Source organism: Guillardia theta, assembly GCF_000315625.1.
Source record: "Guillardia theta CCMP2712 unplaced genomic scaffold GUITHscaffold_55, whole genome shotgun sequence".
Classification (NCBI taxonomy): domain Eukaryota; class Cryptophyceae; order Pyrenomonadales; family Geminigeraceae; genus Guillardia; species Guillardia theta.
In genome coordinates this window covers 198,723-225,362 of record NW_005434619.1, presented here as the reverse complement: position 1 = coordinate 225,362, position 26,640 = coordinate 198,723, and the positions used below count along the sequence as shown (strand labels likewise).

Sequence of the window (26,640 nt, the reverse complement as noted above, 5' to 3'; positions counted from 1 at the left end):
GCTCCTTCTCCTGCTCCTGCTCCTGCTCCTGCTCCTGCTCCTGCTCCTGCTCCTGCTCCTGCTCCTGCTCCTGCTCCTGCTCCTGCTCCTGCTCCTGCTCCTGCTCCTGCTCCTCCTCTCGCCATACACTTCCTGCTCCGCTTCCTCCTCCTCTTACCCTACTCCATCTTCGAAGAGGACGAGGACTTCCATCAGATACTCCCCTGCCTCTGATAGCGTGTAGCTCACGCTGTGCCTCCCGTTCTGTTGGTCGTGGACCTGCAAATGAGGGAGAGGAGGATGAGAAACAAGGCAAGAGGAAGAGGAGACAAGAGGGGGAAAGAAGAGGAGAGGAGAAGAGGAGGAGAAACCTTAGCTTGTAGCAGCGAAGGTCCTGTTAGCAGAACGAAGAGCTCGTCGCCTCCTGTCATTAGGATGAGTCACTTCTATGCAAATGAACTCCTCGCTCCTCTCCTCCTCTCCCAACCTTCTTGTTTCTTCTTGTTTCCTCTGCTCTGCTCTGCTCTGCTCTGCTCTGCTCTGCTCTGCTCTGCTCTGCTCTGCTCTGCTCTGCTCTGCTCTGCTCTGCTCTCGCTCTGCTCTGCTCTGCTCTGCTCTGCTCTGCTCTGCTCTGCTCTGCTCTGCTCTGCTCTGCTCTGCTCTGCTCTGCTCTGCTCTCTCCTCTTCTTCTCTGCCTTCCCCCTTCAACTTCCCTCCCTCGTTCCCTTCCTCCTCCTTTCCTCCCATCTCACCTCCACTCCCACACTCCGCATGTGATGCCCCAGCGCTCTGTTGTCGCGCGGGAAGCATGGCCCTCCGAACCTGCGGGCAGATGAGAGAAGCCGGGGAGGAGGGAAAACAGGAAAGTGAGGTCAGGGAGAGGGAGGTGAGAGGTGGAGAAGAGAGAGTGCAAAAGTGGAGAGGAAGGAAAGGAGAGGAAGGAAGAAAACGGTAGGAGGGAAGGGGGGGGCGGGAGGGGTAGTAGGGGATTTTCAACGCACCCGTATCCAGGTTTCAAGCACTTGCTTCCAATCCCTGAGACAAACGAGTTGATGAGCCTCCTCTCTCTCCAACTCCTTCATCCAGTGCTCCCGTCCTCTTTCTATCCGTTTCTCGCTAATTTCACATCCTCCCGCTCTTACTCCTGCTCCTGCCCATGCTGCTGCTGCTGCTGCTGCTCATCTTCCTCCTCCTCCTCATTCATAACTTGCATCTCTCCTTCTCCCAGTACTCACTTGAGTCACACCCAACAGCTTCAAGAATGTCTGTCTTGTCTGCCCCCTCAGTGTTGTCAGCAGCATCTCCGATCATGTTGGCGAAGGCGATCTGAAGGAGCAGGAACAGAGCAAGTAAGATGATGAGAAGTTGGAATCATGAAGTTTATCGTCGTGATTATTGGTGGTCATGATGATGATGATGATGATGATGAAGAGCAGGAGCAGGAGCAGAAGCAGGAGCAGGAGCAGGAGCAGGAGCAGGAGCAGGAGCAGGAGCAGGAGCAGGAGCAGGAGCAGGAGGGGGAGGAGGAGGAGGGGGAGGAGAGGGAGAAGGAGGAGCAGGAGCAGGAGGAAGAAGAGGAGGGTGACGTTGTTGATACCTTGGTAGTGATGAAACAATTAATTGCAAGCTTGCAGATCTCTGCACTCTCCGGCGACATTCTCCTGATCTGTAAAGCAAAAGTGAAACATCATCATCGAGAATGTTATCGTCATCGTCATCGTCATCGTCATCGTCATCGTCATCGTCATCGTCATCGTCGTCATCATCATCATCATCTACACCTTAATCATCTCATTACCTCAGGCTCATTCTCAACCATTCTTCGGTACATCGTCTCAAGGACATCGCCAGCATCTTTCGTCCCTTCTCCGATCAGCACCATGTCTGTTTGCAAATAGCATCTCTTTCTCAATCATTCAAACGTCCAGCAACTTGCATCTCACCCGGTCGCAACAATCCCCGTATAACATCGCCCTACACGACATGTCAACATCGCAAAATTCTGAGAAGAACAGGAGCAAATACATCACCTGAGCAATAAATTCTGGGTTGTACGAGATGGTTGTGTTGACGCAATCCTTGACGAGGAAATTCGCAACTTTCCTGCAGTACCCTGGGAGAACCTACGAAAACACTTGCATGACATGGAAGCAGAGGAAGAAGGAGGGGGAGGAACATGGACGAGGAGGGAGGAAAAATCCGCAGCATGAGGCATGGGAAATCAGGAGAAGAGCAGGAGCAAGAAGTTGAGGGAGGAGGGAGGAGGGAGGAGGGAGGAGGGAGGAGGGAGGAGGGAGGAGGAGGAGGGAGGAGGGAGGAGGGAGGGAGGGAGGAGGGAGGAGGGAGGAGGGAGGAAAGGAGTAACTTTCTCCTCACAGTGCAGCAGATGACGATATGTTTGTTGTGCAACTTGCGCTTGTTGAGAGAAGACAAGACCATACTGAGCGCCTTCAAGTCTCCACCATCAACCCATCTCAGCACTGGCTCGCATCACTCGCACCGAGTGATCGTAGTGTCGGTCGTCCACACCCGTCGATGGAGTAGCAACGACTAGTGACAAGTCACAGGACAGGACAAGATCGTCATGGCAGACTTCACCTATCATGATCACGTCTGCAAACTCAACTCCCTCGTCCTGTTTGATCCTCGTCACAACTTGCGCGATGAGCTGCAAACAGCTGCAAGAACCTCGTCCGTGGTCGCTCGGAAGTTTTTGCTGGAGAAAGAGATCAGTCCGACTTTTTGGATGTTGATGGAGATGATGATGGTGGTGGTGGTGGTGGTGGTGGTGGTGGTGGTGATGGTGATGATCAAGATCGAACCTCGTCGCCAACATCTCGTTGACTGAGGGCTCCGGGCTGTTCAGTGTCTTCTTGTTGATCTACATGCAGTACATCAGAGCAGACGAGTGAACAGAGAAAGAGATCGGTAAGAACAGAAGAAAAGATTTGCAACAAGGTTTAGTTTCAGTGAGAGCGAAGACACGAGTGTGCAATCGCATTCAAGATTGTTAAAGAGCATCACAAGAGGTTATCATAGCACATTGTGTTTCAAAACATCATGCCGTCAACCATCTTGAAGGAATGGCAGAATGTTTTCAAACCTTGTCGATGTATGCAGAGTTCACATCTACTCCCAAGACATGGTATCCAGCCTTCTCCAGGCAAAGAGCTGTACAGATGCCAAGTCGGCCAACACCTAATGATGCTTGAGAAAGACCGAAAAGGAGGAGGAGGAGGAGGAGGAGGAGGAGGAGACGGGGGAGGGATCAAGGGGAAAGGGAAGAAAAGAGAGAGGGGCGGCGAGGGGAGAAAGAGCATGGAAGAGAAGAGATGGAGAGGAGGGAGGGAGGGAGGGAGGGAGGGAGGGAGGGGAGAGCAAGACCGAAGAGAGTCACTCTGTCTGCAGGCTGATGAGCTCCGTTCATGGTTCGTTCGCTGCCACAGAGGAGGATCAGGATACGACCATCAAACGAAAGGAGGGTACGGATCTAAGGGAAAGCTCTTCTTTCCTGATCTTACTCCGACTTCTCTCCTCCTCTCCTCCTCCCTCTCTCTCTCTCTCCTCTCCCCTCCTCTCCTACCATCTCATTCCTTCACCTGGTCCTCTTGCTCCTACCCTCTACCTCAGCCATCGCATCTTGTCTCGACACTGGAAGTTACATACATCAACCTGCTGTCTTCCTTTCCTTGTCCACTAGTCTGCTCTGACCTCTCCTTCCGCCATCTTTGCCGCTACCGACCTCCTCGTCTCCTCGTCTCCTCTCCACCTTCCCCCTCTCGCCTCGCACTTGCCCTCCCCACGCTGCGCCCTTTGTGCATTGATTATCCAAAATTCCCAAGGGTAGGGTAATCAAATGTACCCCTGCTTTCTAGGTGTAAGTTGTATATAAGAGTAGGGGTACAAAGAATGAAAGAGGGGTGGGTAACCAAAGGTCGGTTGTCGGGAAAAGCAGGATCAGTCCCGATTGCAATCCGTCGATCTAGACAGGGCATGAGGAGGGCAGGAGGGGGAGGGGGAGGAGGGGGAGGGGGGGGGGGGACAGGGGAGGGGACGGGGATGGGGAGGAGGAGGAGGAGGAGGAGATGCGGGTGGGCGGGCGGGCGGGTAATGAGGGATGAGGGGACGGGTGGGGTACCGTTGAGTGTAAGGGAAGTATGAGGAGGAGTTGAAGCCGCGAATCTGAATGTTGAAGCTTTCTGCTCTTGTTTGCATCCTCTACCTGGGCACAGCCTTGGGAGAGGAGCTGGGAGAGCTCGATGGTGACCAAGCAGGAGCAAGAGTCAGTTTCATCAGGCCCACTCAAAACGAGTTTGTCACAGGTGTCAAAACTTGTTAGCTGTGATACTTTGACGAGCATTCAACTTGGTGGCATGCGATCTCTATGACAACCTTGCGATGAAATGTGATAGATGCCTGTGACAGACTTGTTCTCTTCCTCCTGCTGTGTAGTTGTCTTGACAGGGCTTCCCCAGCTCCGATCGACGTTCAAGTGCAAGTGGAGTGCTTCGGAGCGGGTCAGTCAGGGGTACACCAAGTCGCCGTCTATGTGAAGTGAGAGGGACTAGCTTCAAGGCGATGCAAGGGCTGACTTTCTCCTCCAGCTCTCATCACCTGACAACCTTCAGATCCGCATGCAACAGCACCTCCATGCTCCTTGACTTGGACCTCTCCCGCCCGCCGACCCCCAACAAGCTTGAGTTGCTCCTCCTCCACGGGACATCCGGTGTACAACTGGACAGCATCGCTGTCAGGCTATGGACGGACGACAAGGAAGTTGAGGAAGACGTTGTCGAATTTCTGTCGGCAAGAAACCAGCTCGAGAAGGAGAACAGCAGGCTCAAGAACGATCAGCGGGGAAGAGTCTTCTTCATGGAACTTTGCGCACAAGGAGCACAAGGAACTAGCTCTCTCAGAGAGGTAGTCGGTGCTGTCTCCAGGACAAACCGTGAAACCATTGAGAGCTTTGGGTTTGATCAGGGCGTGTTGTGCCGGGAAGACGTGTTGTTGTCGGATGTTATGCTGGAGGTTCAATCATTGCTGGAACAGCGCGAGATTGTTGTCCTCTTCAACTCTGTATTTCTCCTTGTTCCTGAGTTCTTATCAGCTCTTAGAGCTTCTCTGCTTCAGGACTTTGTGGGCCAGTCATGCTTCCTCAACCAAAGCGAGTGTTTGCTGTCTTCATTCGTGGCTCCAACCTCTGCAATCGGAGAATTTTTGATGTTTATCAAGACGGATTCACCAGTGCTGAACATGTTAGACGACAAACGCTGCATGTTTGCATCTTCTCTTTCAGAGATCAAGGCATCGACTCACGGTAGCAACAGCTTTGCTTCTCTCTCCCTCGCAGTCTCGTCAGCCATGGACTCGCTTCCTCCCACGGGCGAGTGCAGCAGCGACATGCTCGTCGTGTTCGACGGGATGAGGAGAGGCAACGAGCTGCCGCCCAACAAACCTGCAGCCCTCGATCTCCCCCAGACCCTTTCGCGACTCTGCTGCGAGCATCGAGAGGGTTGCCAGGGAGTCGCTGCCTGCAGCGAATGGAGCGTGGTGGACCAGGGGACGGAAGGAAAACCGGAGAGGACGCTGCTGCCTCCGCCGGAGCTCAACGATGGAGCAGAGGAGGCTGAAGCATACAGCAGCGTCTACCTCAGCATCATCGTTCCCATCAGGGACAGAGAGGAGAGCTTGCAGAAGCTCGCAGACAGCCTCGCGCTCCTGCTCCTCCCCCGGGTCCCCTACACCCTCTGGGCCGTGGAGCAGCAGGACAGTCGACCTTTCAACCGAGGGGCGCTGCTCAATGTTGGCTTCTTGCTCGCAGAGGCCTCGGGGTCGGAGCTCTTCGTCCTGCAAGACGTGGACTACATCCCCCTCCCCTCGGCCCTCCACCTCTACCTCGAGCCTCCTCTGGGAGGTCCCAGGTGCCAAGACTCCTCTTCCACTGGCAACGATGCCTCACCTTGTCCTCCAGGCACCTTCTCGGACGCGTCGACTCGGCTGGAGGAGCGATCCTGGTGACCTCCGACCAGTATCGGCTGGCAAACGGATATCCAAACGGGTTTTGGGGGTGGGGCTTCGAGGATCACGACCTCCTGAACAGGAACTCCCTCTTCCCACCCCTCCTCCTGCTTCTTCCTCTCCCTCCTACCCATGTAGCTTCGTCTCCTTCCTCCTTCGTCTCCTAGGTCCTTCTCCTTGCCCCTCTGCTCTCTCACTCACACCTCTGGTCCTCGCTCCCATGGCGTCGCGCTTGTCTTTCGGTGACTTGCTCTTCGCTCAGGTTCGAGGAGGTCGGGCTGCACATGGAGAGATGGCACTGGCCTCAAGGAAGCTTCACCTCCTTCCAACACTTCTTGCAGCTCAAGGACTGCTGGGGAAGTCATGGGAATCAGAGCACCTGTCCTCCGACGTCGGCCGAGCAGCTCCGAGCTCGCATCGACGCGCAGCGACGAAACAAGATTCGCTTCCTAGCCGCCAGGGCCTCAGCTCAGGTCTACGGCAAAGTTGCCGACTATGTAGGGCGGGAGGTAGAGGAGGAGGTTCTGCAACAACGGCGGCAGCGCTTCCATGCCGATGGCGTCAGCAGCACAAGATTCGGGCTGGCGGCAGACGGCTTCTCTCGATGTGGACCAGCCTGTCTGAGGGTGAAGGTGAAACTCCAGGGACCGGAGTGGAGTGAGATTGTTTAGATACGTGCAACAACATGTGTATAGGAACACTTGTCCTCAGCCCATCTCGGCTCGTTCCCTTAGGATTCCTCCTCCTCCTCGCCCACGGACGAGTGCGAAGGACCTCCAACGGCGTAGCTGCCCATTGTGAGGCGAACATCGCACAGCAAATCTCCCCTCACCTGTAGGGAACGTAGTCTCCGTTGGTGTACTCAGCGATCGTCATCGGCTGCCACCAGTTAGCTAGGCTATCAACCACCGCAGGCAGCTGCACCTCATTGTTCGACCATGGCGCGGGATCCTTCACGTTCTGGCCGCCACGATCTCCTGTCAAGAGTTCAGCCCCCTCCCTTGATCCACAGACTCCCTCACCCCAGAAGGAGTTGGTTCCTGCAAGGACTGGGTCGTATTCCATAGCTGAGTTCACAGTTTCATCGGGCAGGACCTGCACACAAGAGATGAGGATGAGAAACTGGCATGCAAGAAGCTGAGGTTTGCCTCTGTCTCCTCCCCGTCATGCAGCACAGTATCATAGTATCCAGCCCATCCATTCTCCGAAGTGACGGAGCCTGGGTTCTTGAAGGCATATCCAACTGGAGGGTTCGGACAAAACGAGTCAATCAGGTAAATCCTGGGCCCTCCTTGTCCTGTCTCCTACCTGCGGGGTCCGACTGATCCTCCCACGCCTGAGCTTCCGTTGGAAGCACCTGAAGCCTCCCATCAGTGGGCAGGAGTGGAAGGAGGAGGAAGACCTCGTCTATGCCCTCCCACGCCTGTTCCGGCGAGTACCAGATGTTCTTGACCCCCTCTGGGGCATTGGTCGTGTCGTAGGGAAGACCGCTCCCAATGTCGGCGGCAAACGAGGACCCGAGGACGCTTGGCCCTGCAGTCCAAGAGTGAATCAGAGATAAGGGTACGTTGCCCGCCGTCCCCACCAGCTCTCTGCTGCCCGATCACAGCAATAACAGCGATGCTGCCCAGGACGAGGGTTGCAGACGCGATGAAAGTCGCGGTTGCCCGCAGGCTCATCGACTTGCCACTGGGCGAATCCTTCCTCCTAGGAAGAGATCCGTACTCCACAACCATCACCATGATGACCTGCCGCGCACAAGCTTGTCAACAGCGATAGTTGTAGGTTTGTAAGCAGCCGGGCCGGGGCTGCTTCATGTGTTTAGCTAAACATGGATCCTGCGTCCTGGCAATGCTAGCTTCGAGTGTCACCTCGACAAAATGTTCTATTCCTGTCCATCTAGCTGACAACAGAGAAGGACATAACAAGCTTCTCCCTTAGCAAACTTGAAGACACTTCAATGTGAAGACATATGAAGACACTTGAAAGCATGGCATGAAGACACATACATGCATCAAGCACTGCAGCATCAAGGCGTGATCTCTCTCTATCACACAGCCATAAGTTGTCTATCGCGACTGCGCTTCCATATCCGCCATTGCAATCAGCTCATTCGCAATCCAGCAGGGACATGGCGGGCGCGGCTTAGTGAAGAGTCACCCCAGGCTACGGACCGAAGGCAAATTCAGAACTTTCCGTTACTCATATAACGGTCACGTATACTAGCCCACCAAAGTTCCGAAGTTCCGGGGGCCGCCCCGACGATCATTCCGAGTTCACGGTCACAGGCTGAGTCCGGTCCGATCTTTACTGAACTTCCGAAGTTCAGGCTTTGAAACTTCTTGTCTCAACTCAGTTAGTACGGTCTGCGGGCCGTCAAGTTGCCAAGGCTTTTTGCCAAGTTGACTGAGAGTCATCACGAGCGGCCCGGCTGAGCCTGGTACTGAGTACCCCCGGTTTCGGTGGCAGTGCAGTGTCAAGTTCTCCGGCGCTCCGTCTTTTCTCTTCTCGCCCGGTGTCAGTGGCCTGTGCGACAGCCTCCTCGACTCTCCTGATTGTCCTCGTACTGATCTTTAAGGCTTCGCACTTTGATGGCACGCGCCGCCTGAAGCCTCCCGGCTCAAGTTCCATGATTCACTGAGCAAAGTTGGCAAGTGACTCAGTCAACCGGGAGGCCCCGCCGGGCCGGGCCCGCCCCACATCTTACTTGACCGGCTGTCAAAATCATTCAAGTTGAAGTGTCGCCCGGCGTCATGGCTCAGCGGCTGGCGGAAGGCGACCGTAAAGGCCATGGCGGCGCAGTGAGGAGATGAGACTGTGAGAGTAGAGGAACGAACCTTTGCCACTGGTCGAGAACGAGCTTCTGAGGCTTCAATCATGACGATCACCAGGAATCTTCTCTCCGTCCCTATCATCTGCCTTTTCTTTCTAATCGATCAGTGCTCAACACAAACACCGTACGTGCAAGGAGTCTACAGCATGACCTATCAATTCATGGAGATGCAGGGCGATGTGAATGACATCGTGCCCCCTCCCTGCCTCGGACCTTTCCCTTACTCCTACAGCTACGAGCTCTCCATCACTCAAGCGCAGGGCTCCACCACCATCTACTTCTGTTATGACAAGAAGGATTGTACAACAAGGACCCTGAGTGCCGTGATCCAGATGGGATCGCAAGAGGTCCTGAAGCAGCAATGTGCTTTCCAGCCGTACCAAGGGCTCTCGGCCTTCGGCGTGACCCCTCTGGCCTCGGCTCCGTCAGTGCAGAAAGAGATGAAGCCTCAGCGAGTCATCGGAAACACTCGACTGGACATCGAACCTTACACGTTCAGCTCCTTTCATGTTGGGACCAAGGATCCGCTTGTCTGGGGGATGTTTTGTAAGCAGTACAACTGGCCGGATGGCCCTGATGGCAGGAATTTCAACTCACGCGGATCTCTCTACTATCGCAACACTTGGAGGAATGAGAACGAAACATGGTTGTTCATCAGAGAGATCAAGAATTGCCCCTGCTATCCAGCATGCGCAGCATGTGAAGAGCTTGTAGATGGCACTGGTGCGATGTCAGAGCTGTGAACTAACCACCGCTGATGTTCGGTTGCAGTTTGGCTCCGCCGTGTTCAAACAGGTGCCGAAGGGAAGAAGTGTTTAGCAGCATTTGGTGCTGATTTCTACTTTGTTCGTGTTCCATGCTCAACCCTTTCTTTTTTTAACCAGGCATCACCGAAGATGCCTGCCCCTTCACAATCATTGGAGTAAGTGGTGGCCCAGTCTTCTTCTACGACAAGATTCCTCTGCAGGATGGATCTCCTCAGGTCCTCATGTTCATCACCATGAAGTGACTAAGTCATAGCTGTTTACAGAGGTGCTACCAGTACTCACAGATACGCGGAGACTACATTCGAGCTGTGGATACAGCGTCATCGACGTCATCGTCGTCAGCAACGACGTCCACATCAAAAACAGGAGCTTAGTGATACAGCGACTTAAGCCTGGCAAATATCTTTTCAATACATGTATGTCAATTCGCTCATAGCCTTGGGTTGTATGAGGTTTCTCGAGCGAGAGTTCATGCACACTCGTAACGAGTGCTGCTTAGTATACGACATGGTTGTCTTTTGATGAAGTCGGTGCGTGTAAGAAGTATTATTGAATTCAGAAGACGACAGAGGTGGATCAATCTGCATTCATCGGTCATACTGTTCGATGTTAAAAAGGCTCTTTTCCAGGGCTCATCTAGAGATTTTGGGATCTTGCTGTAACAATTACATCAATCAATCAAAACAGGAAAATGACGAGCGGAAAAAACATACACTCACCATCTCTCTTTCTTTCTTTGCCTGCTCTTCTTTCGCTAACCTTGCCTGCTTAGTTGCTTCCGCCTGATATAACAGTCCAGTGCTATTCAGAGGTGACAAACAAGGAATGCACAAAAATGACAAAATCCCATGTTTTTACCTTGTCAGCCAGAACAGGATCCTGGGCAAGAATGATCATTCAAAAACTCGAAACAAATACCATGTTCCTCTCATACTTTTGCTATCCCTCTTCTTTGCAACAATTCTTCGACCTCTCCAATCTCCATCTCCTGAGGTAAGTTGTGTTGGTGAATGTTCTCAGCAACGCTTGATCTTACGCTAATATCAACTCTCGCTTTCCCAAGATTCCCCTTCCGACATTTCAGAGCTGTAAAATCACAAAAATCGAACAACAACCTCAGGCACTGCTTCCGTGTCTTGAAACTGCATGATCTGCAAACACGTTTTTCGGAGAGTGTAGACTTGCATCATGGACATGTCAGGGTTGAAGCGGACGACATACCGGATCCATTCCAGGACTAGTTTTGATCTTGAGCCTAGGGAATGCTGTGGCACCCTCCGAGATCCAGTGCTTGAAGCTTCCAAAAGTTCAGGTTCTCTGGAGCGACATTCTACTGGAATACCGACGATACATGCCATTCAAGGGGCAGCCATCAGTTATCTCTAGCACAGCAAACTCTGCTTTCCAGTCAAGCTCCCTGGGCTCATGGAGCTTGAAGAATGCTGTCAAGGTGGCCGCGCTAGGCTTGTATCGGGGCTGAACTTTTTCTATAGCCTCGCTGCCACATCAACCTTATGAGAAGGTCGTTGCATGGCAGTTCTTCTCACCTTGCCTTGCAGCTTCCGTCTCCTCCTTCCTCCCCTTGTTGCAGTTCGCAGCTGACAAGCGAGACTGACATGGCGACTACCATAAGGGCCGCCCGCGCCCCTTGCCAACGCCTGAGCATTTTGTGTGGATCAGATGACTCTCAAACTTGCACGACCTCATTTTGATTTCAGTAAAATGTATTAGCTATCTAAATTACATTTTAAATTTCAAATTAGTTGCTGAGTATATCAAACTGTACCACAGAATGTCAAATTCTATACCAAAAAGATAAACTTGAGTAAACATTTTGGTACAAATCAGTTGAATATATAATAAGCCTGTGGTGGCCAAGGCGCGAGAGGGGGGGGGAGGGGGAAGGGGAGGGGAGGGGGAAGGGGAGGGGGAGGGGGAGGGGGAGGACAGCAGAGGAGAGGGCATGCGTGACGAGGCAGGGCAAGAAAGTGAGAGAGGAAGCAGATACAGAGGAAGGTGAGGATGTATTGGTAGTGTTTAAGCATCGTCGTTGTCTTGTTCAGCCTTGGAGGCTGCAGAATCGCTCCCAAAGGTGCGTTCATACCATTCGCTTGCGAGATCTGCGACCTCGAACATCCTTGGATGCTATGATTCAACGAGCCAAATCTGACCCTCTGTTCCTTGTCGCATTCTTTGTGCTGTACAAGTCGAGCGGGATGTCTCTCTGTCTATGTGCACGAGAGGCACTGCGAGTGAACCTCCCCGCGTGCTCGAGAAGGTCCGTCTCCCCCTTCTTGCCACCCGCAAGTTGAGGGGAGACTTCGGGAACACTTGATATGAGCATCTGTTGTGTTGTGCACAAGTGTCTCTTCCAACCTCCTCCAATCACAGTCCTTACATGTGATGCTGCAGGGACGAGGGCTCAAGGACAAAGCCGGAGCGATGCCAACAATGTTGTAGTTCCTGCGTAGAAGGAGACGGACGTTGGAGGATGAAAGTAGCAGTGATGTTCTTGTCGTTTTGCTCCCCCCTCAATCACTTTTGGGATGCCGTTAGTACTTAACCAGAAGAATTCAATAGAATTCTGAGTTGTATTGCGGATTTCAACCTTATTGTAACAAGTTGTTGAAATTAGGTACAGTCTGGCAAGTCTGAATTTAAAGTGAGAACTCAAAATCGAGTGATCTCTGTACGGCTGGAAGAAGGAAGAAAAGGCAAGTCTTGCCGACCTAGCAATGCTGCTTCATGTGAAGCTGTTTCTCCACAGATCTATGCATCCTCTTGTTCGAGATCTGTACAAGCGATTCATTCTTGTTGGTCGAGATTATCCTGGTATGTATCAAGTTATCAAGCATGAAGAAAATGTCAATAGCTATGGAAGGTGGTCTTCAGATCATCAAGAAGAAAGTGAAGGAAGCGTTCTTCACAAATCGCCATCTTGAGGATGACATAGAAATAAGGCGAGCTGTGGCTCGGGGCAGGTGTTTTAAGTTTTTGTTTTCATGCAGTAAGTTTGAATATCATCAGGTGGTACATACGGAATGAGCTCTGCGCTATTATTCAGTTCAAGAAGTATCGAGTGATGAAGGAGCGATACTCGCCCCACGAGTAGGTTTCTGTAGATATTGTTGAGGCAGTCAGAGACTGTCTTTGTACATGCTGATGTAGATTGATTGCTTTATGAACCAGAGGGTCTGAAGTGTGGTTGTGCAGTGTACAATAAACTCGGTTCGCTGTGTTGTATCGTGGTCACAATATTGGTTCCTTCCACAACACTTATTGCTTCCCTCGACGTTGGCTCCACTCACAAAGCAGGAAGGCTGAATATACCAGCAGTGTAATCTTTTTTCAATACGTACAGGATATCATTCAGAACGTATATAATATTTTTCAATACGTACAGGATATCATTCAAATTCGTGTAGGATATCATTCAATACGCACAGGATATCAATACCTTCCCTGCATCTTTCTCTGCCTCCCAACCCCTCGCCCGCTCCTTGCGCGCTTGCCCCTTCCCACTCCAATTTCCATGCCCCCGCTCCCCCCCCCCCCTTTCCCCCCCTATCACCCTTTCAGCCTTCTCGTTCTCCTATTTCTCTTTGCTCTCCCCTCCCATATGGCTCAATACTGTCTCAATTCAAACTCCTTCACGTCCTTTTCCGCTCGCTCGCTCCATCCTTTCCTCCTCCGCCATCGGTGACTTTGCACTCCCTTCTTCACCGTCACAATCCAATTGCTCCTTACCTCACTCAATTCTTCACCACCTTTCATTCCCTTCCTTCTGTTCTCTGTGATTCTTAAAACGGCAATGCATCAGCTCCACATCAGCCTTTCAAGGGCTTTTTATCCCTCCCCGAGACCCCATACAGAGCTCCTCTTCCTTGACACACTAAGGTTTGGAGTAAATTTTGGATGGAATAGACGAAAATTGGGCAAGAAGAGGGAGGAAGAGGGGAGATGATGGAGAGGCAGAGATAAAGTGCACGAAAGAAGGAAGGAGAGCTGGAATTTGGGTAGAATGTGCCAGGGACAGGGGTAGATATGAAGATATAGCTGGACAGTGGATGAGGGAAGAATTGAGACAGCGATATATTGATCGTGCGGGCAAGCAGGCGAAATGGATAGTGAAGGAGGACGGCGATCGAAGGCGTATATCGTTGTCTTTGATGGAAGAGGAATGATCTGAGGGAGCTCCCACAGGTGTTTCAGTCTCCTTCCTCCCCTTCCTCAACCCTCCCTCACGCCCCCACTCACTATCCGCCCCCCTGTTGAGCCTTTTTCTTTCCTCCGCCTTCCAATTTTGGACCAAAACCAAAAAAAGATAAAAATCTTTTTTTTCGGAGAGGCTACAATACATATAAAATCAATCCCCTGCCCGAAATAGAAAATTCCTCGATCGATGCCGAAACCATCTATTTCTATTATTTCGAGATTGTGAGATTACTCCGATCATACCACCCACCCCTCTCCTACCATATTTTCACCATCGGAAGTACCCCTTCTCGAACCTCGATTCGGCAATTGCTCGGGTCACGATGTTTTTTTGAATTTTTTTTTGACCAGAAAGTCGCTAAGACCCCGCATATCCTCTCTCCACCCCTGTCTTTACCACCAAACGCACCCTACCCCATGTCAAACTACCCCCTAGACCCCAGTACCCTATCATTTTAGTACATTTGACCCCGTTGTCGCGCCCCCTTCCATCCTACATGTTCACACCCTGGTACTATTCCTCTGATCCTCCTCGAAGCCTCTTGGCCGCCTGCCCCAGCCGCCTTCTCCTAATCACGCACTTCTCCTATCCTCTGCATCTTCTTGCAACATGCGTCTGCTTTGCTTGAACTCCTGAACACTTTCGTTGGCCCCCTATGCTTACTTGTGTCCTGGCCATCCACGAGTTGCACTACAAATTTCATCCGCAAGTTGCATGCATTCTGTTTCCTCTACACTCTCCTTTCGCATTGACCCGACCTTGTTTCTGTATGCTAATGCTTCATATCCAATCTTCATGTTAAAGAACATACTCTTCCCGTCTATCTCACTTTCTCAGTTGATCCATTAGCTTCCCATGTCGCCCCTCAAAAACGTTCATGAGACCATGTTGTTTACAGCATTTCACTTGATAACCTTTCATACCATCACCTGAAATTTTCCATTCCCGCTTCTCCTGCTCTTCACTGTGACATGAGAAGCGTTCAAACTCCATTGTATTTCAAATTTTCATGTTTCATTCCCCTGAATTGCCTTCTGCCCTTATCCATTCCTTCCTGATCTCCTCGACTCTACCTCATCCTCCAGTCTTAGGAGCGCTTACCACCTTTGCCAGCTCTAGTCGAGCAAAGTTGATATATGCACGAGACTGTCGTCTGACAGCAGAGGAGGCTAAGGGGTTTGTAGGTGCAAGCAGAAGTAGAAGGCCATCATCAGTCGACCTGCCATGTTTGCGATCCTGACATGAATACAGGACGCGTGTTGAAGGCTTACTGACGTGTAGTGGCGCCAGGACCTCGGCATCAGAACAACGGCATCCTTCTCTTGAGTGACAGCTCTGGACTCCCTTGAACAAGCCGTCTGCCCCAGCACGCGCTCATAGCAAAGCTCCTCTACCGGGCACGGTGACCTCCAGGTCATGTCATGACCTCATGGAGGCCCGGAGAGATCAGTACCAAGGCTTCGTGGAGACATGGGTGGGGGTGACTAGGGTGTGTACGAGCAGGGGATACTACAGACACGATCTGGGCGCCAGCCGTCTTGAGGTCGGGCGCAAGTCTTTGGCAGAGGCGATGAGCCAAGAGTGCCCGTCAGGGCTGCCGTCGGTGGACGACGAGCTGCCGTACCTGCAGATGTCGTCGTCGGACGTGGAGAGCTTCCTGGAGCCCGGGGGCGAGGACGTGCCGGCGCCGTCGCAAGGGAAGCGGAGGGCGGCCAAGGCGTGCGAGGGGTGCAGGAGAAGGAAGCTGAGGTGCGACGACGGGCGGCCTTGCGGGCGGTGCATGGAGGACCTTCAGGAGTGCGTGGAGGAGGACGCGAGCGCGAGGAAGAGAAGGAGGCCAAGCAGGGAGGAGACGAGCGGGAAGCCGTGCGATCACTGCCGGGAGAGCGGGCTGTGGTGCGAGGAGACGCGACCGTGCTGGCGCTGTGTGATTGCGGGGCTGAGCTGCACGGACAAGGGGGAAGGGGGGCAGGGGGGAGGGAAGGGGGAGGGTGGAGAGGGAGAGATTGTTATTGAAGGCAACCTGGGAGGGGCAGAGTGTAAGGGACAAGGGGAGGGAGAGGAGGTCGGAGAGGCTAACCTGAGTTTCAATGAGTTGTAATGTGCACGCTCAGGATGAAATTAGGAGGGATGTCGGAATAGCAAATATCAAATTCTTTGATCAAGAAGGTAGACTCACATAAATTGTTTGTAGTCGATTGTTATAGTGCAAACCACAACGGAATTCTCTCCGCTCATTCATCCCTCCTCGTCTTCTTTTGGACATGCTCGTGTTTCATTTCTTTTTGTTTGTTCTATTAGACTTTGTACGAATTTGAAGGGTTGCCTTCAAGAATGCTGCTCGAATCCAGCGCAAAATTCGGTGTGCTCAATAGTCCATTGGCCCTTCCTGGCATATAGGTCAACAGGCGAAGGCCAGCAGGAAGAAACAGGTTTACCTCAGGTATGTGATCTACGGAAACAATTTCAGAAGTGACAGCTTGTATTTCCAATTCGAGTTGAAAGGGAGTCAGCATTGGTGAGTGGCAGTGCTCTGAACACTAAGTGCTCTGAATATTCCTGCGATTCACTCAACCTCTCCCAACGCTCTCCCTCACCATCCTCGTCAGTCCCTTGCTCACTCTCGACCTGAACTAGTTCAGCCGTCCTCCCCTGGTCATGACTTTTCCATTCCGAAATAGAGGACCCCACCCCCTCTGTATCCTTTTTTTTCCAACTAAATGAACGGTACCCCATTTTTTCTACGAGTCATCATCCTATTTTCAGTAAAAAAACAATATCCCTTCCCGTCTTCCCCCTCTTCCTTGAAGGCCAGGTTCTCTTGTCCTCCATGATGCTTGTTCATAGTAGCCGTATCTTCTTTGCTTCATCCTCCCTCCCCTAGAGTTGCTCGTCCTTGCTGAAAGCCATCTGCAGCTCTGTCCAAAGGTCGCTGGGCCCCTGCTCCCAACGTTGTATCCATCTTTTGTCATGTAGCCAAATAAAAATCTGCTCTTTTTTTAACTTCTTACTTGGACCATTTCTTTCCTGTCCACACTTGCCTTCAATCATCGCTTGTTGTCCATCACAGTTGTTGTACACGCAACACCAGAGCAATCACTATTGCGTTTACTAGCACACAACGAGCACGACAGGCTACTACTGTCGGCTAGGACATGAAACCCATTCCCCTCCATGTGCGGGGCACGGTGTGCGGTATGAATCTTTGGTCTGGTCACCGTGCCCCAACAGTCATGGTCTAAACACGAGTCCTGTATCCTGAATTCCTCCTCACACCTCCACCTCAGCACTGCAAACAAAACTTCAATCATTCACCTCTGCGGCTGGAAATCTCAACAGTTGACCGATCCAATCCTTACCTGATCTCCTCGACTCTACCTCATCCTCCAGTCTTAGGAGCGCTTACCATCTTTGCCAGCTCTAGTCGAGCAAAGTTGATACATGCACGAGACTGTCGTCGGCTGTACATCGGCTGAGGGGTTGTAGGTGCAAGCAGAGGTAGAAGGCCATCATCAGTCGACCTGCCATGTTTGCGATCCTGACATGAATACAGGACGCGTGTTGAAGGCTTACTGACGTGTAGTGGCGCCAGGACCTCGGCATCAGAACAACGGCATCCTTCTCTTGAGTGACAGCTCTGGACTCCCTTGAACAAGCCGTCTGCCCCAGCACGCGCTCATAGCAAGCAAGCAAGCAAGCAAGCAAGCAAGCAAGCAAGCAAGCAAGCAAGCAAGCAAGCAGCAAACCTCTTTTGATCTTTCGAAGTCATGTTTGAAGGAGGACGCGAGCGCGAGGAAGAGAAGGAGGCCAAGCAGGGAGGAGACGAGCGGGAAGCCGTACGATCACTGCCGGGAGAGCGGGCTGTGGTGCGAGGAGACGCGACCGTGCTGGCGCTGTGTGATTGCGGGGCTGAGCTGCACGGACAAGGGGGAAGGGGGGCAGGGGGGAGGGAAGGGGGAGGAGGGAGTGAGATGGGGAAGGGGAAGATTGCAGGGCCAGGGGGATAGGGAGGGAAAAGGGAGAATATGAAGGAGGGAAAGAAGGAGAGAGAAGGGGACAGGGAACAAGGGGAGGCTGACTGGAAGGGTTTGTTTTGGGTTTGAGCCAGCGAGTGCGGATGCTTTTGCGTGGTGGAATCATCAGCGGGGTGAGGGAGAAATAATCTGATTGCATCCGGTTGAATCGGTTGGTTGTTGTAAGTGTAAGACCATTTTTCTTTGGTTTTGAATCATCGCTTTGATCAACAGATGCCTTTCCTTTCCACAACAAATGTTGTACACCAGAGCAACTGGTGCTCTCCCTCCTTCCCGGAGGTTGTATGTACAACAACAAATTTCTGAAACTTCGTCTGCTCTTGACCCAATATTTCACTGCTTCTCTGTCTCAATATCTCCAACTCGTCTCTGTGTGTTGCAAGTAGATACTCTTTCGCTTCACGGATACGCCTGTGGTCATGGTCGGTAGTTGAGACGGGCAGAGTTCTTGGTTCCCGCTAATTCACTCCTCGCACGAAGCTTTGCTGCACTCGATTTTTCTTATCGCTCCTGTTCTATACAGAGGAAATGAGCGAGATATATATAGAGAGAAAGACAGTCAAGCGGAGGTTGAATGTATGTTTGAGAATGATAAGACCAGCCGAAGTATCTCACTGATACCAGTCGTGTTGCCTGACCCGACAAACCCATCGTCTCCATGACTTCACAGGTTTCTCTTCACCACCCTTCCTCGCCATCCTCGCTACCAATGTCACATACATCGTTCCCTTTCCTGAACATGGTCAACACCAACCTTCCTTGCATCAACTTTGGACACTTCTTCTTCGTTGAGGTCTTATTCTTCTTCTCCCTTCCACCTTCTTCCCCTTCCATCTGTCCCATTCTGTACCCTCCGCCCTCTTTCCCTCCCCCCTTGCTCCCGAAATTTCTTAAGATTTTCCTGCCGGAAATAGATAATTCCGAAACAGAAAAACCACCCACCCCCATCACTCATTTCGACATAGTGCAAGGGACCCCTCCTAAATCTAGTACAAAGTTTAGTCATCGTGACATTTTTTTCCCCATTCCTGGAGTCACGATTCACCATAGGCCACCCCTCCACAAATTGAATCCATGACACCCCTACTCGATTGTCACCCCTACCCATACGTTTACCAGTCATTACCCACCTTTTTGTACTTATCACCCACCACATCCGGATAAATCCGTGATACCCCACCCCCCCATTTTCTCGCCAATCCCGAGGTTCGTTCCTCTGACGCGCTTCAAGTCAAATTTCCTTCGTCAACGCACCAGCCCCCGTACACTCCTGCTGCTTCTGCCCCTGCGCAGCGCTCCTTTCATCAGCTCCTCTCCTTACTCCTGCCCCTGCGCAGTGCTCAGCCGCTCCTTTCATCAGCTCCTCTCCTTACTTGCCTTGCCGTGGCTTCACTGAGACTTGTGACACAATCATTTCACGGCATTGCCATTACTAGGCCTCCACTCGCTACCCTCCTGCAAATCTCCTGGATACCTCAAATGCCTCCTTATCCCTTCGTCTCGCATGAGTCGTGCCTTGCATCGTATACAAACCTAACCTCATTACTGACATGTTGTGGCGCCAGGACCCCGGCATCAGCCTTGAACAACCGCATCCTCCCTTCCCAATCCTCCTTTCAATCCAACACAAGCTTCCTGCCCCAGCACGCGCCCATAGCAAGCTCATCCCTACCCCCAGGTCATGTCATGACCTCATGGAGGCCCGGAGAGATCAGTACCAAGGCTTCTTGGAAACACGGGTGGGGGTGACTAGGGTGTGTACGAGCAGGGGATACTACAGACACGATCTGGGCGCCAGCCGTCTTGAGGTCGGGCGCAAGTCTTTGGCAGAGGCGATGAGCCAAGAGTGCCCGTCAGGGCTGCCGTCGGTGGACGACGAGCTGCCGTACCTGCAGATGTCGTCGTCGGACGTGGAGAGCTTCCTGGAGCCCGGGGGCGAGGACGTGCCAGCGCCGTCCCAAGGGAAGCGGAGGGCGGCCAAGGCGTGCGAGGGGTGCAGGAGAAGGAAGCTGAGGTGCGACGACGGGCGGCCTTGCGGGCGGTGCATGGAGGACATGCAGGAGTGCGTGGAGGAGGACGCGAGCGCGAGGAAGAGAAGGAGGCCAAGCAGGGAGGAGACGAGCGGGAAGCCGTGCGATCACTGCCGGGAGAGCGGGCTGTGGTGCGAGGAGACGCGACCGTGCTGGCGCTGTGTGATTGCGGGGCTGAGCTGCACGGACAAGGGGGAAGGGGGGCAGGGGGGAGGGAAGGGGGAGGGGGGAGATGGAGGGGAGGAAGAAGGAGGAAAAGAGGCTAGGCCTGGAAGGAGCAAGAAGCAGGAGGCGAGAAAGAAGGAGAGAGAAGGGGACAGGGAACAAGGCGAGGGCGAGGAGGTCGGACAGGTGAATCGGATCTGAGAGAATGGAATGCTTTTGTGGAGGAGAGTAAAAACTGAACGTAGAGGGAGTACGATTAGGAATAGCAGTGGTTGAGGCTTCTGTTGGCATCATCGATGCAGTGTACCACTATAGGCTGACGATGTTGAGCAGTGTGGATCAATCGTTTCTCGCCATTTATGTGATGGTCCATCTATGTAAACCTCATTTCTTTCCGCCTCCCCCCCCCCCCCCCCGCTCGCCCGCCTTCGTCTTTCACCTATACAGTAAAGTCTAATGATTCCTGAGAGTGCTCAAGACTTTCTCAAACCATGCTGGTCCTGTTGGAAAGCTTGTCAGCTATCGCAGGGCGCAGCGGTCACAGTCACAGCTTACTCTGTGCCTCAAACAGGTAGGATTCCTCGTTCAGCCCTGCGTCATCGGGCCTATCAAAGGGTTTCCGGATCATTGCCGGAACCCTGTAGGTCGAGCTGTGCAAGAAGAACCTGTCGTCATCCCACTGTTTCGCGATTTCAGCGATGTATTTTTGGATCTCACTCGCACTGTCATCCCCCCCTTTGCTCTTTGAAGAAGCCTTGTAGATGGGGTCCAGCAGCAGAGGACAACCAAGGACGGACAGATGCGCTCGCACCTGATGTTTCCTTCCCTGCATAGGAGTGACCTCGATTAAAGAGGCTTTCGTTCTCTTTCCGCTGCCGGGAAACTTTTCGAGGACTCGCCATGAGCTCTGGGCAGGGAGCCCATCTACCTTGGCATCGATCGAACCACAAAGGACTTCTCCTCCTGTTTCGTCGGTGGGACAAGACGGAACAAGCGCCTGATAACACTTCTGGACTTTCCGCTTGAAGAACAGAGACGCCAGGACAGCATGTGCCACGTCAGACTTTGCGATGAAGAGGATTCCGCTGGTGCCCTTGTCCAGCCTGTGAACGATTCCTGGAAACTCAGAGATCTGACTGAGACCCTCCTCTCCGTACACTTTGATCAGAGCATCGGCAAGGGTGAGACTGGCCCGGCCTTTGTTCGGGGTAGACTTGACTGGGTGCATTTGGACCCCCGACGGCTTCGACACTACCAGAACGTCGTCGCTCTCAAAGAGGATCTCCATGTCTGGGAAGACCTCCTTCAAGGGATGGACTTGACCTGCTGTCCCTTTACCAAAGGAGAGTGACTTCTGTCGTTTCTTCATCTGACGAGTCACCCCAGACGCCTTCCTGCTCGCTGCCGCAATCTCCTGAGCCTGCAGCAGCAGCATTTTCATAGCGCCGAGCTCTCCCTTCCTGAAGCATGCTTCTATGCACACAGAGAACGAGATGAGATCAGGTCTGAGTGTCATCTCGTCTAAGATCCTCATGGCCAAGTCATGATCCCTTTCGCTCACTGCTGCAAGAATACAGTTGAGAGCCGAGGCTTCTTTCCCGACCGATTCCTTCCCGACGATCTGAGACAGGCCGATCCATTCCGTGCTGGTTTCAGGAGGAGCAAGACCGTGACTGCCGTCTTGCAAAAAACTCTGCAGCCCATCTGTCCCGTTTAGCTTGAAGGCCTCGGAGGCTGCGCTCGCAAAGTCTTGGAAGCCACCAGCCACGCTCTCAGACGCGCTGACGCCGTTCTGAGGTGCATGCTGAGTCATAGTTCGCGGAGAGAGCTGCCCATGTCGGCATTGCGATAGTGTTCGGGTGCTATAACCCCTCCCGAACAGACCTGAGTTTTGGGGCATCCAGGATGGTTGCCTGCACACCGGAGTAAATCGAAGGGACGCAATTCAAGAGGAGGAGAATGTGGTACAGCTAGATCACTGTTCGCCAAGTTACTCGCCTCGCATGCTTACCTTGTACATGTCTCGCACGGGTGGTGGAGGAGAGCGCGAGGCGACCAGCAAGACGATGCTCTGCCTCGAAACTGGCGTACTAGACGTTGGCAAGGGGGGGGCTCGGAGGGTCGACAACGCATTCGAAGAGGTGCCACAAAGAAGGGCTGCAGGAGAGGAAGGAACGAGCTTGCCTCTATCGACCAAGTCCTTGAATCAGAGGTGCATGAAGCTTCATAGCTGCTGGAGAAGCAGGCGGATGAAGGGATCAGGTCAGTTCGGAACGAAACCTGTTGCTGCATTGCTGCGTTTCGGCTTGCGGCAAGCAGTTGACGAGAGGAGGAGGAAGGATGCAGGATTCTATCTCTGCATGAAGGAGAAGTTGCCACCACAGCCATAGCCGCCAGTCTCTCCGCCCCGCCCACCAGTAGCACCCATAGGGCTCCCCTTGCGCACGCCATTGCGACAACTACGGCTGGTTTTACTTATCACCAATCTAATACGTAAAGTCCAGCCCCCCTCAGAATGGAATGATAGTGTCTGCTGCGAGGCAGTTTGATGGTGGCATGGATCTCCGCTCCGAGTGGCACCGGCAATGTGAGTGCTGACTCTCGCGGCACAGGCTGGCCCCGGGCCCCGGGCCCCGGCCGGGCCGTCGCAGCACGCGTCCTGTACTCAAAGTTAAGTTAAAAATCAGTACGAGGACAATCAGGAGCGGCCGCGCCACTGCCGTACCCTCCTTTACTCAAAGTTAAGTTAAAAATCAGTACGCAGTCCGATGATTCGGAAGTCACGAGCCCGGCGGACTGATCGGCAGCCGGGCCCGGAGGCGGCCCGAGCCTGACCGTGAGTTTTCAGTGCGCGAAAGGCCATCCATGCACAGGCAAACTGTAACGATACACCGGCAGAATGGAAGAGGGTGTGAGAGGAATGCAGAGAGAAATTTGTGAGGACTCCTGAGATGGTGTCTGATGTGATGGCTGAGAACATGTTGTAGACAGAGGGGAGAACATCACATGGAAAGAGGGTAGAACAAGGCATGAAAAAGAGGGATTTGACATAATGAATCTCTTACCCAGCCTCTGCAACTGGAGCAAACAACTAACCTTGAAAGCTAATAATCTCTTCGAGAGTCGCCGTGTGCTGAAGACTCAGCAGGCTGCTTTATGCTCGTCAAGCTCACTTGGAAGGCCGAGCAAGATCGCCTGCGGGACCTTGCCCATCAAGCAAAGGAGAGGTAAATCGTTTGTGCTGCTTGATAGAAGAGCGATGTATGAATGCTTGGATGCATCATAGGTTGGGTATCTCCACCAGCGTTGTTCAGCACGGGCATGTAAGCTCTTGCCATGGTCTCGTGTGCGCGTCTGAACTTCGCTGCTCCAGTCCATCACTGCTGGCGACCGCAAGTGGGCGAGGGAGCTGAGGCGAGGAAGTCACAGCAAGGCATTGTAGCAAGGTAAACAAGAGTGTTCATCCTGCTAGGATGACCTCTGCGACAGATGTTCGGAGAGCAACTTTGGTTCATGGGTGCTGCACATGAGTACAACCCCAATGACGGTATCGACTCACGATGCTTTCATTGCAGGTGACACAACTCTAACTTCCGTTGTAGATTCGTCATGTGGTACTGGCGATTGTGCAGATGTCGAACCGTGAGTTTCTTTTCATTGAGAACCTCATGAACATCTTCATGTTTTTCAGCTCCACTTATTCTCACATCTTCCTCTCATGCAAAGCTTTCCACAACTCACCTTCTTCGTTGCCTTTCGCTCTCATGCATTCGGGCATTAAAGCTAATTCACCGCAGTTATGCTTCATGGAATCGAGATCTGCTGTCTTCGATGCCAACAGAAGCCCAGTGAGCATGCGACCTGAGCTCTTTCATGCTCTGACTCAATCGAAGGTATCGTAAGCTCCTGACGGACCCGAGCAAGATCTGGTGCTTCACGGGACAGGTAATGATATGCCGCATGTGGATTTGTTGAGATGCTGTGGAGGACTTGATGGATCACTCAGACTATGAAAGAGATTGATCGAGTGTGTAAAACGCCAACCGTGACTGACTGGCACGCTGCAGGCAGGTCTTGGCAGGGCATATAACCCGAACTTGAAGTGTTGAGCGTGAAAAGGTTTTGCAGAATCGTTCCTGTTTCAACTGTTCGGATGGAAGTCATAAAGTAGTAACCTTAACTTGAGCTTGAGCTAGCAATCTGACCCGCGGCCGGGGCCGGGGAGTCCGTCACGTTGGTCCGGCAGCCTCCCGGGCCCCCGCCATCCTGCCTCATCTGGGCTGTGCATCCGAGACTTGGCTCAGTTACCCACTGACGGTCACTGGCCCGGCCCGACCCGCAAGGACTCGGGACTGTCAGCGGCCCCCGGCCCGGCCCGCCGCCGGCACTGAGGCGAGCCTGGCAGTGCACTGACTCAGTGAGCGGCAAAGAAAAGCAGAAAGAAAAGATCATGAGTGGTATGTGGGGGGATGAGGACAAAGTAGGGGATGTCGGGGAAACTGTCCGACGGGATGGCGAGGTCTAGAGGGGAGGAGGAGGGGGAGAGGAGGAGGAGGAGAGGAGGAGGGGGAGAGGACAAGCAGCTAGGGACATGCGGAGCGAGGCAGTATAGGGGGACTGGAGGAGGTGATGCTGAAGAGAGGAATGCAAGCGATTAGACGCAAGCTAGGAGAGTCTATGTAGTTCGAGCAGTAAAGAAAGTGTGGAGACGTGGTAAAGACTGTCCGGGGACGATAACGAGGATGAGGAGGTGGGAGCACCATGGTTCAGGACGAAATGATACTCCTCAGCGAGCATTGATGCATAGAGAGTGGCGTGTCGGACGGCAAAGTCGATGTTGCAGGAAGAAAGTGGAAGGGGACGTAAGGAGGGGAGGGAATGGAGTAGGAGAAAAGGGTGGACCATGGTCAAAGCGAGTCCCGTGGCATGGCCAGCATGTCCATAGAAGCTGGAGCTCGTTTCAAGACGAATCATGCGTTGAACAAGCATTTTGTATCTCCCAGGAGCCAAGTCTGCAAGTTCTTTACGATTCATGCTTAACGGAGTTTGATGCAGCATCCGATGACAGATGAGCGAGCTGAGAGGGTGAGTTATCTCACATTTCAACTTGCTTGATGTTTAGATGGAAGTGCGCTCAAACTTTCCTCCAAGGCACCGGAGAAGCAGCGAAACGTCGAGTATGAAGAGATCGAGTTGTCCACTGTGCGTGACAACACGGAGCATTCTAGCGAGGAGAGCAGGTTATCTGAAGTTGTAACCTGCCATCACTGACATGACCTCTGTCATCCCTCCCTCCCTCTGTCTGCATCAGCGCGCTGAAGAGCGACATCGAGCTCGGATCGTGAGCTGTGCGCTGCATTACGATTGGAGCTCAAACTCTCCCTTGCTCAGATTCTCATTGAAGAGACTGCTGTCTGACAAGACTTTCCATGATCCCAAGGAAGACACTGAGGTATTTCATCCGCTCCTCCTCTCTCCAGCATCTGATCTCGTACCAGCTGTGGACATCTCGGATCACATACATCCTCGCTGCTGTAGGAAGGTTGATTCAGTTTGCATTGTTCCGTCCCTCCCCTCCCCTCCCCTCCTCTCTTCCTCTCCTCTCTTCTCCTCTCTTCCTCTTCTCTCCTCCACCTCCATTCTTTCCTGCTCCGTCCTCTTCCCCTCCCTCACTGCTCTTTCCACTCCTAATCCCCGTTCAACTCACTTCGCTCTCCCCTCATCCTCCCCTCCTCCCCTCTGCCCCTACACCTCCCCTTCTCTGCCCTTCCTTTCGTATCCCCGTCTCCTCCTGCCAAGCTTCTTACAAGCTTCCTCTTTTTCTCCTACTCTTGTTGTCTGTATGACGTTGTGGATCGTCAGTGCCGTCGGCCTAGGAAACATATGGAGGTTTCCTTTCCTGTGCTACAGAAATGGAGGAGCGACTTTCCTGTACGAGTTGAAGAGGTTGGGAGGGAGTTTTGACTAGCCTCAAGCATCCCTTACTTCATCTCGCTCTTCGCCCTGGGGATTCCGCTGTTTGTGCTCGAGACCACCATGGGGCAGGTACGAGGAGGAGCAGCAAGGAAGGAGGAGGAGGGAAAGAAGGAGGAGAGGAGGAACAAGGCAAAAGATACCGCAATATGGGGAACAGGGATAGGAGGATTGAAAGAGGCAGGGAGGTTAAGTGGAGAGAGGCAGGGGGCAGGGGCAGGGGCAGGGGCAGGGGCAGGGGCAGGGGCAGGGGGGCCAAGGCAAAGAAGCAGGAAGTGAACTTCAACGGTCGAAATGAAAAGTTGACACGAGGTTGACGCGTTTTGGATTTCAGGGATCAGGAAAGAGTGCGCTGGGAGCGTTTTTTGACATCTCACCTCGCTGCAAGGGAATCGGATATCTATCCTTGGTATGACTGCTCTAGCTGCAGAAGGAGGAGGAGATGATGGAGATGATGATAGTGGAGATTATGATGGAGAAGGTGGAGATGGAGATGGAGATGGAGATGATGATGATGATGATGATGATGATGATGATGATGATGATGATGATGAGGGGGAGGAGGATGGATGGAGGAGGAGGAGTGATTTTTTTTGTGTTTGTGTTGTTGTTGTTGTTGTTGTTG

At 52.7% G+C, this 26,640-nt stretch overlaps 10 protein-coding genes across 10 annotated transcripts; 6 read left to right on the top strand and 4 right to left on the bottom strand.

The window, feature by feature from the left end:
• Positions 1 to 725: 725 nt before the first annotated feature.
• Positions 726 to 3,181, bottom strand: GUITHDRAFT_41068 (hypothetical protein; the record flags this gene model as incomplete). Its single annotated transcript, XM_005828972.1, has 12 exons — positions 726 to 801; positions 981 to 1,014; positions 1,215 to 1,305; positions 1,577 to 1,645; positions 1,778 to 1,880; positions 1,993 to 2,102; positions 2,356 to 2,427; positions 2,480 to 2,529; positions 2,578 to 2,614; positions 2,668 to 2,695; positions 2,802 to 2,860; positions 3,083 to 3,181. Coding segments are annotated over 12 exons (828 nt in total), but the record flags the coding sequence as incomplete, so codon positions are not given.
• Positions 3,182 to 4,165: 984 nt separating this feature from the next.
• On the top strand, positions 4,166 to 6,668 carry GUITHDRAFT_111900 (hypothetical protein; the record flags this gene model as incomplete). Its single annotated transcript, XM_005828971.1, has 5 exons — positions 4,166 to 4,241; positions 4,455 to 4,533; positions 4,584 to 5,900; positions 5,951 to 6,037; positions 6,260 to 6,668. 5 exons carry the CDS (start codon positions 4,166 to 4,168, stop codon positions 6,666 to 6,668), a joined length of 1,968 nt encoding a protein of 655 aa, XP_005829028.1.
• Positions 6,669 to 6,683: 15 nt separating this feature from the next.
• GUITHDRAFT_153654 (hypothetical protein) lies at positions 6,684 to 7,747 on the bottom strand. The gene is made up of 8 exons (XM_005828970.1): positions 7,583 to 7,747; positions 7,400 to 7,530; positions 7,306 to 7,354; positions 7,146 to 7,240; positions 7,020 to 7,092; positions 6,922 to 6,974; positions 6,830 to 6,876; positions 6,684 to 6,785 (listed from the first exon to the last, which is right to left on the bottom strand). Exons 1-8 carry the CDS (start codon positions 7,737 to 7,739, stop codon positions 6,728 to 6,730), a joined length of 663 nt encoding a protein of 220 aa, XP_005829027.1. The 5' UTR covers positions 7,740 to 7,747; the 3' UTR covers positions 6,684 to 6,727.
• A 1,229-nt stretch (positions 7,748 to 8,976) lies between these two features.
• GUITHDRAFT_111898 (hypothetical protein) lies at positions 8,977 to 9,839 on the top strand (the record flags this gene model as incomplete). Its single annotated transcript, XM_005828969.1, has 3 exons — positions 8,977 to 9,553; positions 9,602 to 9,658; positions 9,715 to 9,839. 3 exons carry the CDS (start codon positions 8,977 to 8,979, stop codon positions 9,837 to 9,839), a joined length of 759 nt encoding a protein of 252 aa, XP_005829026.1.
• A 390-nt stretch (positions 9,840 to 10,229) lies between these two features.
• Positions 10,230 to 11,263, bottom strand: GUITHDRAFT_141517 (hypothetical protein; the record flags this gene model as incomplete). Its single annotated transcript, XM_005828968.1, has 7 exons — positions 10,230 to 10,253; positions 10,317 to 10,379; positions 10,456 to 10,476; positions 10,568 to 10,666; positions 10,713 to 10,748; positions 10,819 to 10,894; positions 11,145 to 11,263. 7 exons carry the CDS (start codon positions 11,261 to 11,263, stop codon positions 10,230 to 10,232), a joined length of 438 nt encoding a protein of 145 aa, XP_005829025.1.
• A 1,105-nt stretch (positions 11,264 to 12,368) lies between these two features.
• Positions 12,369 to 12,709, top strand: GUITHDRAFT_74318 (hypothetical protein; the record flags this gene model as incomplete). The annotated part of the gene is made up of 3 exons (XM_005828967.1): positions 12,369 to 12,429; positions 12,479 to 12,578; positions 12,625 to 12,709. 3 exons carry the CDS (start codon positions 12,369 to 12,371, stop codon positions 12,707 to 12,709), a joined length of 246 nt encoding a protein of 81 aa, XP_005829024.1.
• A 2,533-nt stretch (positions 12,710 to 15,242) lies between these two features.
• On the top strand, positions 15,243 to 15,914 carry GUITHDRAFT_141516 (hypothetical protein; the record flags this gene model as incomplete). The annotated part of the gene is made up of 1 exon (XM_005828966.1): positions 15,243 to 15,914. The coding sequence occupies one exon, from the start codon at positions 15,243 to 15,245 to the stop codon at positions 15,912 to 15,914; it is 672 nt and encodes a 223-aa protein (XP_005829023.1).
• Positions 15,915 to 19,397: 3,483 nt separating this feature from the next.
• GUITHDRAFT_141515 (hypothetical protein) lies at positions 19,398 to 20,243 on the top strand (the record flags this gene model as incomplete). The annotated part of the gene is made up of 1 exon (XM_005828965.1): positions 19,398 to 20,243. The coding sequence occupies one exon, from the start codon at positions 19,398 to 19,400 to the stop codon at positions 20,241 to 20,243; it is 846 nt and encodes a 281-aa protein (XP_005829022.1).
• A 556-nt stretch (positions 20,244 to 20,799) lies between these two features.
• On the bottom strand, positions 20,800 to 21,330 carry GUITHDRAFT_47850 (hypothetical protein; the record flags this gene model as incomplete). Its single annotated transcript, XM_005828964.1, has 1 exon — positions 20,800 to 21,330. A coding segment is annotated over one exon (531 nt), but the record flags the coding sequence as incomplete, so codon positions are not given.
• A 2,103-nt stretch (positions 21,331 to 23,433) lies between these two features.
• GUITHDRAFT_153653 (hypothetical protein) lies at positions 23,434 to 24,220 on the top strand. Its single transcript, XM_005828963.1, has 6 exons — positions 23,434 to 23,488; positions 23,532 to 23,589; positions 23,645 to 23,684; positions 23,840 to 23,890; positions 23,936 to 23,987; positions 24,110 to 24,220. Exons 2-6 carry the CDS (start codon positions 23,532 to 23,534, stop codon positions 24,149 to 24,151), a joined length of 243 nt encoding a protein of 80 aa, XP_005829020.1. The 5' UTR covers positions 23,434 to 23,488; the 3' UTR covers positions 24,152 to 24,220.
• Positions 24,221 to 26,640: the final 2,420 nt, after the last annotated feature.

Bases quoted from the DNA above. Each gene is read 5' to 3' on its own strand.
- GUITHDRAFT_153654 (XM_005828970.1), bottom strand. From the start codon at position 7,739: ATGGTGATGGTTGTGGAGTACGGATCTCTTCCTAGGAGGAAGGATTCG. The intron at 7,093-7,145 runs GCAAACCTCAGC...TCTTGTGTGCAG, and splicing joins ATGACGGGGAGGAGACAGAG to GTCCTGCCCGATGAAACTGT. The intron at 6,786-6,829 runs GTGAGGGGAGAT...CACAATGGGCAG, and splicing joins GGAGACTACGTTCCCTACAG to CTACGCCGTTGGAGGTCCTT.
- GUITHDRAFT_153653 (XM_005828963.1), top strand. From the start codon at position 23,532: ATGTTCGGAGAGCAACTTTGGTTCATGGGTGCTGCACATGAGTACAAC. The intron at 23,590-23,644 runs GTATCGACTCAC...CTTCCGTTGTAG, and splicing joins TGAGTACAACCCCAATGACG to ATTCGTCATGTGGTACTGGC. The intron at 23,988-24,109 runs GTAATGATATGC...GGCACGCTGCAG, and splicing joins TCTGGTGCTTCACGGGACAG to GCAGGTCTTGGCAGGGCATA.